We start from the raw sequence: 10,529 nt of genomic DNA on the forward strand, positions 1-10,529 counted from the left end.
AGATGGTTCAACCTTTTGCACCCAAATGTTCATGGATGACAACTCCAATATATTTGAAGTTGACAAAGCCAATCTTGACTTCTTGTCAAACACATATGAGTTGCTCTATGCAGTGTCAAGCTTGGAGATCAACATGCAAAAGATAGAGCTTCTCTTGATTTCCTTGACAAAGGAGGAAGATTGGATGGAGTATGGTTTCAAGATCATCCAACCTGGCAACATATTTGGGCATCTTAGGGTTCCTTTGGGCCTTGGCCTAACAAAACAAAAATTTGATTGACTTTTCAATTGACCCCAACCGCTGCTATTGTATTCATAGCAAGCCCTAAACCATCTTACAAAATGGCTTACCAAAACCCATTTAGTTCAAAGTTGCTATGATGAAGTCCTCCTATACATACTCTATCATACACTTTATACATATCCATGTTGAAAAGGATCAATTTCCCATCATTTTCTAATGCTAGGTGTAAGGAGAATGTCAAATTTAGGATCAGATCATATATGTGGCATCCCTGCAAAAAACCATATTGCCCATTGTGTAGCATATTTCGTAACAAATAATCCTCAGAAAGATGGCCTTCACTACAATCTTCTAGTATAAATTCAACATAACTCAAGAAGATACGCCCTATGCGCCTGAACTGATTTGTATAATCGCAGATGTCTTGGCTAAAGAAATCCTAGAGGGTTCGTTAAAACTCTATTGATATTCCATGTGGACCAGGGGACTTCCTGCACATTTCTTGATGGCGTACTGTAGCTAATCCTTGGTGAATGGACGGCGGGTGATAGCCTGCTGAGACAATCGCAGGCTGGCACACAATAGTGGAAATATATTTCACAAATGCTTGGACTATGCTAAAGGCATCTTAATGTTACCTCAAGCAGCGTGTGATCAAAGGAACAAACCTCAGCTAGCAGCCTCACTTAGGGATGCTGACTAATCCACGAGCTCCCTTGGTTCGTAAAACACGATCCAATCCGGTCACCCTCCTTGCCCCGCTTTCTCACTTATAACCTCTCATTTTCTCTTCTCCCTCACCTCCCTTTTTTATTCTCTTTCTCAATTAGATTAATTTTTTTAATTAAATATTTTTAAAAGTTTTTTAATGTAAAGTTTTTAACATAATTTTTCACATTTTAAAAGAAATAAAAAAAAGAAAAAATTTAAAATAATCTTTTTTAAATTAAACATTTTTCTTTTACCCCTCCCCCCCTCATATGTAAAGCTTAGGTCCCCTCTCTCTCTCTCTCTCTCTCTCTCTCTCTCTCTCTCTCTCTCTCTCTCTTAGATTAAACTTTTTAATTTAAATTTTTTCAATTAAAATAAAAAATAAAATAGAGAAATATACAAAGAACCAAAAAAAACAAAGAGAAACAAAGAGAAAGATTTATAAAAAAGAAATATTAAAATTTTTAAAAATGAGAGATAGAAAAAAATAAGAAAATATGAGAGAATTTAAACATAGAAAGAATTATAGAGAAAATATAAATTTAAAATATAAAAAGACTAAAAAAAGATTTAAAAAATAAAAGCAAATATTTTTTGAGAAACAAAGAGAGGAAAAAAAAGAGAAAAAATTAAAAGAAAAAAAAGAAAAAAAATTAAGAGAAAGAGAAAGAGAGAGAGAGAGAGAGAGAGAGAGAGAGAAGAAAATGTAAAGAGAATTATATTTTTAAAAAAGGTAAATTTTACATATTTTGAGAGACTAAGGGGAGAGGTAAAAAGTAAAAAAATGTAAAAAAAAAACAAAAGAAATAGAGAGAGATAAAGGAAACATGTAGAGAGAAATTATAGAGAGAAAAGATGAATTTTTTTTAACAAAAATAAAGAAAAATAAAGAAAAAAGAGAGAAAAGAGAGAAGAAAGAAAAAACACAAAAAAAGAGAAGAAAATTTTGAAAAAAATGAAAAGACAAGGAAGAAAAAAAAAGGAAAAGAGAGAAAAGAAAAGAGAAAAAAAGGATAATAAAAGAGAACCAAAAGATGAGAAAAAATAAACTAAAATAAAAAACAAAGAAAAAAAATTTAAACATAAGAAATTTGGAAAAAAAGTAAATTAAAATTTTAAAAATGAAGGAAAAATAAGAAAAAAAAAAGAAATCTCACAACTTCACTCGCTGCTCTAAAACAACAAAGCTACCGTGAAACGACCTAATGTTTCTTGCATGCAATACGCACGCGAAACGCTATTGAAGGGAAAAGGGAAAATAAAGGGCCACGTGGCAAACCCCCCCAAGTCCAAAATATATGAATATTCTCCTTTAAAACCCCATCAAAATTTGCAATGTTGCATTAAGGGCTTAACTTTTGAAAAATGATAGTTGCAAGGAACACCTTGGGCTATCCTAGTTGGAAATTTGATAGTTCATTGGAGCAAGAAATTCATATTTAGGCCTTGACCTATCATCTACCCTATCCACACAAGCTCTTTTTGAAAAAGTAACGCTTTTGGCATCACCAATGAGCTGATCAGCTCATGGAGACCAACACTACACAAATGGATCCTAATAAGCAAATCTACAAGGATAGCAACTTGCTTCTACCTTACCAAAATCCTCCATCCCTTTATCAATCCCTCTCTCTCTCTCTCTCTCTCTCTCTCTCTCTCTCTCTCTCTCTATATACAAGGATAGCAACTTGCTTCTACCTTATCAAAGATAGCAGCTTGCTTCTACCTTACCAAAATCCTCCATCCCTTTACCACCCCCCCCTCTCTCTCTCTCTCTCTCTCTCTCTCTCTTAAGAGTATGCCTTATTCTCAAGTCTCTCCCCTTTCATTTAAGGGGGCACCTGTTGGAAGAATCTCGTAAGAGGGACAAGGCAACTGGAAAGGTCTAAAGATTGGCAATTTATCAAGAGCCATTAGAGAGGCTCAAAAAACCCAAGCGCGTAGATTGAGTACTCTTTTTGTCCGGATGGAGCCATGAGAAGTGGGTTGCAACTAAAACCTTCACGTGTCTCCTTCTATCATATACACTTTGGATCACTCTTAAAAGGACGCAGATAACACTCTGCTTCAATTTTCGTCGGGATGATAAAGCGCTACTAGGCAGCCGTGTGTGATTTTCTGACGCTATGGGAAAGCATGTGACTCACGACACAGTTGCAAAAATGTGGATCAATGTTACAGTTCTCTCAGACGATCGGTCCAGCTACATCTCTGCTTGTACAGGAAGCAGGTATTCCCAAATCTAGAGTAAAAGCACTCGGTAAATTTGACCGAATGGCTCAAATGGGAAATAGAATCGTTTGGGTTACATCCATATTGTTTAAGTGTCCATCTCAACTGAATTGACCAAATGTATCCCTTTGCAGCTGCCTGACAGGCACTTTTCCTGCACTCTCCAAGGCAGGCTTTGCTCCTTAAAGAAAGGGATCCCGTTGGCACTATAGGATGTGATAGGCATCATCAAGCAGGGAAAGACGATTCCCAAGGAAGACTAAGGGGAAATTTCTACAGGTTGCTCATCGACTACAAGAGGCATGTCGTTGATCTGTTGGCTCGAAGACATCAGACCTTGCGGGAATTTGTTGGGGAGCTCCATCACTGCAGTGCCAGGACCCTGGTGTTGAATTGCCAGTCCCAAGCTGTAGCCTAGAGCTCTGCCCACAGGGACTGCAACCGCATTCCCAACTTGAATGTACCTGCAGTCCAAGTACATGGGCAATTGTCTTACACAGTTGTCTCACCACAGGAAACAATGCAGCCTGCAAAGTAGAATCAGATTCAATGTCAAAAATATTCTACCTCTCCTTGACAGGTCCAAAAAGCTTGTAATAATCCGGGAAGCCTTGCAAACGGGCATTTTCCCGTATTGTCAAGACACGATCTTGAAGTGGATGAAGAATGATCTGATCATTTCAAAGGGAGAAATTTTGGCATTATAAACGCTTGCAGAAAATAGATTTTGTTGAGGTTTGGATAGAATGGAACAGGCACCTAGCTCCTCACCTGATTGTGGGGCTCTGCCCTTGTTACCACAGTAGGCACAGTTTCATCCCACCATAGCCGACCAAATGGCCTGCATTTCCAGCAAAAAGCTCAAAGTCCATAATCAATCAAAAATCCTACAAAGGACACGCTTATACAAGCAAGGCTTACTTGGGTGAGCGACCTTTCACAAAGGTGATTGCATAATCGGGAACCTGCAAAAACGAAAATAAGTAGGCCTGCATACAAACAAAGCACCCATGATAACCCTGACTTTTCCCAACTTACCAAAGGTTTTCCTGAAGGCAGCATAACTCTCTTCATCTTTGGATCAAGGGCTACTGTACCATCTTCCTGCATGATCACACCTGGCAGGTCTCTAAAGTTTGCCCCCTGGTTGACATCAAAAGTTGACTCATATGAGAGAACTCACTAATAGAATAACTTTGCATAACTAATGTACAGGGATGAAGACAACCTTTTCTTTAGGGATCCTGCATGTTCTTTGATAATCATCAGTATTCAGCTGAAGTGGTCGATGATCATGAAGCATTTGCTTCAATTTCTTGCAGGATGCCAATGAGGCAGTTCCTGTCAAGACTGCAGAAAGGACAAGCCCAAGAAGCTTAAAGCATAGAAGGAACCTGCACAAGGCTTCTTAATTCCAGGCAATGCAACTGAAGTATTACATTATAAAGGATAGAAAGTCTTCAAACAAAGGACAGTACCTTGTTTTGGAAGCCTGATAAACCTTTGAAAATCGGTACGGGCTCCTCCACCATAGTTAATCTCATCTCGTGACTCACAGTTTTCAACCTGTAAATATTGTGTCATTACTGAGTGATGTGATTCACAAATTCTCGAGTGAAATACAAGTGTTGACAAGAATTCTTACAGCAGGCAGATCAGAAAGTGCATCTCCAAGGGTTAGAGCTCTTAACAGTTTAGGCTTGTTATTCTCATCATAGGCCACCACATTGCGCTGTAGACAGAACACCTTTGTTAAGCATTAGCCATATAAGTAGAGCTTTAGATTGAATGAGGATGGATGAACAGCTTACCTCCCACTCCTGCGGGATACCACCTTTCTGCACAACTTCATGTGTTGGCAAGGGATATGCAGGAAGTGTCTGAAAACAGGCATTATTAGCTACAAGAGGAGAAACTAATAGAAAACCAGCCTTGAGCAGCTAACTAGTACTAGTGTAATTTGATTTTTCCATCACGATCATTATTAATACTGGCAAATATGTAGCATCATCGAATTAACCTCATTAGGTGCTGCACCCCATAAGAAGACTCGCATTCTGAATTGTGGAAGACCATAGCATCCAGCAACCATCATTCCCAGCATTGCCTGAAACCCAAAACCACTGAGTAAATGTTCAGCAAAATATAAACAAAAAAGTCTCAAACAAGAATGCAAACAAACCTGGTAGTGCATTTGAACAAGGCGACTAAGGGCATATCTGCCTAGTTTACCTCCAGCAAATCTCAAAATGTCAACAACATTTTCCATAAGGACGAATCTTGGTTTTAGAAAGTCAACAATGTCCATGTAAACAACCATCTGCTTATTTCTGACATCAGCTAGAGGATCTTCTCTGTTCCTAAAGCGATTGAAACCACTTGCACCTTGACATGGTGGTCCACCACATACAACATCCACGTCACCCTTGCACAAAAACAAAATATTATTATCTCAGAACCCATTAGTGAAGATATTACAGGAAAGTACAAACAAAGCCATCAAGACAACTTACTGGCAATGGAAGGATCCTTTTCCTTCTACCCTCGATGACAAAACTCTTAATCGATTTTTCACAGGAACTGGACATATAAAATAGGTGACATTAGCATTGCTGTAAGACGTTAAGTGAGAGCTTGGCAGAAATAACACTGACAACATACTCTAAGCCTTCAATTGGTTCCCATGTATCTTCATTTGCTCCATATCCCTTCCATCTAATCTGTAACAATGATACTAATCAGCCTTGACTGAACAAGCAGCACAAGTTGATGGAAGCCAAAACCAATACACACACTCCAAGAGAAAGCTAACCTTCATTTGAATTCCAGACTTATTTGAGCTTGACGGATTCACATGTCGAATGCCAATTATCTTTTCAACTTCAAACTCACCAGGCTCAATATCTGAATTATCATTCTCATCATCTGATGAACTGACTACAGAGAGTGAACGCCGCCGCCTACGGGCCTTGTTATCTTCAACATCCTCATCCTTGCAATACTTCTCACACAGCTTCTTCCATTCCCTTAGCAAAGTGAGAAAGTCCTCAGCAGCTTCATTGCGCACCTCTGTCTCTGGATGGTTGTATTTCAAACTTTTGCATGCATACTCATTCAAATCAAGGGCCCATTTCTGAAATTGATCAATTCATGTAGATTGTAAATGACATCTTTAAAAAAAGAAAACCATGTCACAGATTGATAGGTGATGTAAGATGCAAAGAACGTACTGTGACAAGCTTTACAGACAACAATGTTGCACCCATACACAACCCCGTTGACATGCCACCACAGCCAGAGTAAAGATCCAAGAGACTGTATTCCTTTGAGCTTCCAGAGCTCACTTCATTCTCAAATTTGTTTTCTGAATGACCACTGGAAGCTTGCCCATTTGATACATTGGTAAGGTCTGACTCGCTGCTAGCACCATCAGAATCTGAAATGAAGCAAAAGCATAATCACAGGCGAGGCAGATGTAACAAGTTTCGGTTGTCAGCAAGCAGGAACATGTCATAAGATATCCACACTGAAAAAACACAAAATTTGACCTGCAGGAAGTGCATAGAACCTTGAGTAAGCATACTCGTATCCCATGTCATAATAGTAATCACATGGTTGAAGAGGCTTTGGCTTTAAAATATTATAATGGAGCTGCAGAAATTTGACAACAAAAGCACTTTAAACCAAGTTTCAAGATAATGAAGGACCTTAAACCAAGAGCTTTGTAGCTTTCAACTGACCATTGGAGACAAGCGAATAATCTTGAGCTTTGACACAATGCAATCAAGAGGGTTGTTGTCTTTCACCTCGGAACAAAAAATCCTTTTCTTATCATGTTTACTTCCTTCATCTTCACCAATTGCCTGAACCATCATTTTTCCAACACAAAGCTTAGCAAAACACAAAACTACTGCCTGAAAGGGATAGCCAGATAGGTAGCCAAAGAGTTTACTGTGTCCTGGGCCCTGAAGAACCACTGAGCTAAGAACCAAGGTTCACCATCAGATGTCTGAAAAAACTCTACAATCCGACCAATGTAATTTGGACCCTCGCCAGCCTATCCAAGAAAAAAAATATGTAATTGTCAAATTTTACATATTGTGCATGTGCATAAAAGAATTCCTTAAAACAGTATATCGTGAGAATGGTCAAGACCAAAGCATGCAGAAGAAAGCATGACTTCCTGAAAGATGCTTCCAAGGATCATTTCTTACATTGACATAAACACAATCTCCAAGCTCAAAAGTAGCACCATCAACTTCTGCACGCAAATAGTGGGCCACACATTCTCCAGGACTATTGTCCTCATCTCTGGAAATACAGACAAACATGACATAAGCATGAATGCAAGAGCACCCAGCCAAACAGACAACTTCTATCCAACAAGTACCCTTCATCAGGAGAGGCCTTTCGCTTCTTATCATTAGAATCTGCACTTGATTCCCTCTTCTGCATAAAAGCCATGTGAATTTCAAATCAACAGTGACAGAAAATGGCACCATAACCAAATCTTTTAGATCACCCTGGCCACCAGGCAGCAAAAGTGTATAAACCTTGGAACAATTAGGAGGTAATTTACCAAGACACAGGTAGTTATCAAGACACCCCAAAAACTAAAAAAAACATATCTCAAAAATCAAGATTCCAAAACCCAAGTCTAAGGAGACTTGAAACTGTTGGGTATAGAGCTTGTTATGCTTTGTCCTTAGTTAAGACCCCTTGATTACCCTACCCAGCAATATATTTAGAAAGATTGTACTCGTAAATATTGCAAGAAAAAAAAATCAGTTTGACCATGCAACTCCAATCAAGTAGGTGAACAGGATTTCAATAGCAAGCAAAGGTATACAATCAAATGCACAACCCAACAACACAATCTCACAAAAACCCCACTCAACAAGTGCTTTTCCCATTGTGACTAGGCACCTGATCCCTGAGCATCAGACCCTCACTAGCAAGTCAGAAGAATTTTTAATTATGCCAAGCAGATGACATTAGAGACAGAGCCCAGGAACATGACCATGCAACTCCAGTCAAGAAGGTGAACAAGATTTAACTGGCAAGCAAAGGTATGCAATCAAATATACAACCCAACAGCACAATCTCACAAAAACCACACTGAACAATAGCTTTTCCCATTGTGACCAGGCAACTGGTCCCTGAGCATCAGACCCTCACTTGCAAGCCAGAAGAGCAGATTTAATTATGCAAGCAGATGACATTAGAGACTGATCCTGGGAACGTGTAACTACATGCTAGTCACAAGTCTAAGAATAACACATTACAATCAATGTAATTGGAATGGGCATCCACATGACTTGGTTGGACACCCTATGTTTACAAGATGTGTCCAATTGGAATGGGCATCCACATGACTTGGTTGGACACCCTATGTTTACAAGATGTGTCCAATGTGAGTCTGAGCTCCTGCCCACTCAAGCATTCAGCTAATCCTTTGGTGGTGTCACAGAGGAGGGTCCCAGTCACTTGCGCACTACAACAGCTAACTGCTGTTCTGTAGGGATTGCAATCAAACTCCATTGTTAGTTCATGATGCAAGCCATCCTAGCTGCACATAGGAACATACACAAGCATGGCTCTTGCTTACTTTATCAGAAAACAAATACAGGAGGCCCATATCCTCCACGCTGTGTGTGTGTGTGTGTGTGTGTGTGTGTGTGTGTGTGTGTGTGTGTGTGTGTGTGTGTGTGTGTGTGTGTGTGTGTGTGTGTGTGTGTGTGTGTGTGTGTGTGTGTGTGTGTGTGTGTGTGTGTGTGTGTGTGTGTGTGTGTGTGTGTGTGTGTGTGTGTGTGTGTGTGTGTGTGTGTGTGTGTTGCACGCACACACAGGTGCATGAGTGCACTGTGCATACGTGAACATGCATGTACGTAAACATAGCAGCTACAAACAACTCGTTCCTGACAAAACACACAATTACGTACGCACGCATGGGCACGCACATACACAGTGCTTTGTGATTAATATTAACTGTACAAGGACGATAAGCAGAAATTCCTTGCTTCTTTGGCACAAAACAAGGTTGTTGCAAGAATGTGTAGCAACAGGAAAGTGAAAGTGCCAGAGCAAAAGATACGGCAGCTAAACAGAAAAAAGATCCCCAAAGACGCAAAGAGGACATAATATTTTGCTAGAAGAACTGGTACTAATTGCGTTGCTGCCATACACAAATGCTGGAACAGTACCTTGGCTTTTTTGTCAGGGTAGCGAGAGGGCCATCGCCTCTCAGCATCGGCTCTCTTGAGAGGGGACCCCAGGAACCTGGCGCTGGGACCATCGTTGCCGGAGGCCTTGCTCCTCGCCTTTGATTTCGCCGCAAAACCCTTCTTCTGCTTCTTCACACTCACCACCTCCTCCACAAAGTCATCGCTGTCACTCACCTCCTCGATCTCGATGGCCTTGCGCACAGGCATTTTCCTCCTGGCTTCGAATGAAATCGAACCAAAACTCGCACCTGCCTGCCTGCTAGGAAATGGCGCCAACACCCTTGCAGAAGGAGGCGCGGCGGGTGTTTCGATGGACTACGAGGACGCCATTGACGAGCAGAAAGCCAAAAGAAGCCGCACAGAAACAATTTCTTACGCAGGGTGCGAGACGATGAAAATGCGGGAGGACTGAGGAATTTTTTAGAAAGAATGCGCGGACGGCAGTTTACCGGTAAGGAGAGAGAGAGAGAGAGAGAGAGAGAGAGAGAGAGAGAGAGAGAGAGAGAGAGAGAGAGAGAAGGGGGGGATACTGAGGCGGGAAGAAGCTATCAACGGTAAACCCTAGGGGGATGAAATGCAAGGAAAAAGGAAGAAGGAATGCGGCAAGAAAGAACTGATACTAATGAAACAGATGATGCGAGGAAGAAGAGGACGAGAAAGGGAGACAGCAGGGGAGAGGGGGAGAAGGAGAAGAGCTGTGCGGCTATGGCGATTGGTGACAGGAAACACACCCGCACAGCAGAACAGGAGAGTGAGAGAGTGTGTGATGGGAGAGAGGGCGCTAAACGGAAACCAGAGGGAATGATCCCGAGTGGATTATATTTTTTGGGCCTGCTCTTTTTTTGTTTTTGAAAATGAAACCGGAGAGTGGGCGGGAAAGGCCTCGCCGGTTTTTTTCCCCAAAAAACATTCCTCTCCCCTCTTCGATTTCTTTCTTTCTTTTTTTTTCCCCAAAACATGTAGGTCTTTTGCTTGCATAAGTCTAGCTAACCAAACTATCTTGCACATGTAGTACAGGCAAGCTTCCACATTGGTGGCTAATTGTTGTCAGTGACTAGTTGTAGGGCCGGCTTGGTCCATGTCCAATCATCATCATCATCGTTCTATTTTATTTATAG

At 40.7% G+C, this 10,529-nt stretch overlaps 1 protein-coding gene across 1 annotated transcript; it reads right to left on the reverse strand.

Annotated features, from left to right (window-relative positions):
- Nucleotides 1–3,109: 3,109 nt before the first annotated feature.
- Nucleotides 3,110–10,217, reverse strand: LOC148029082 (DNA (cytosine-5)-methyltransferase CMT3-like). The gene is made up of 21 exons (XM_087687841.1): nucleotides 9,391–10,217; nucleotides 7,578–7,636; nucleotides 7,402–7,498; nucleotides 7,140–7,244; nucleotides 6,928–7,050; nucleotides 6,736–6,838; nucleotides 6,418–6,623; nucleotides 6,000–6,320; nucleotides 5,849–5,907; nucleotides 5,701–5,767; nucleotides 5,370–5,612; nucleotides 5,208–5,294; nucleotides 4,999–5,067; nucleotides 4,833–4,919; nucleotides 4,666–4,753; nucleotides 4,416–4,537; nucleotides 4,226–4,330; nucleotides 4,109–4,152; nucleotides 3,959–4,028; nucleotides 3,755–3,858; nucleotides 3,110–3,651 (listed from the first exon to the last, which is right to left on the reverse strand). Exons 1-21 carry the CDS (start codon nucleotides 9,616–9,618, stop codon nucleotides 3,447–3,449), a joined length of 2,592 nt encoding a protein of 863 aa, XP_087543967.1. The 5' UTR covers nucleotides 9,619–10,217; the 3' UTR covers nucleotides 3,110–3,446.
- Between the last annotated feature and the right edge of the window lie 312 nt (nucleotides 10,218–10,529).

This window comes from Lygodium microphyllum, chromosome 11 (genome assembly GCF_053477565.2).
Source record: "Lygodium microphyllum isolate KBCC chromosome 11, Lygodium_microphyllum_v1.1.10, whole genome shotgun sequence".
In the NCBI taxonomy this organism is placed as follows: Eukaryota; Viridiplantae; Streptophyta; class Polypodiopsida; order Schizaeales; family Lygodiaceae; genus Lygodium; species Lygodium microphyllum.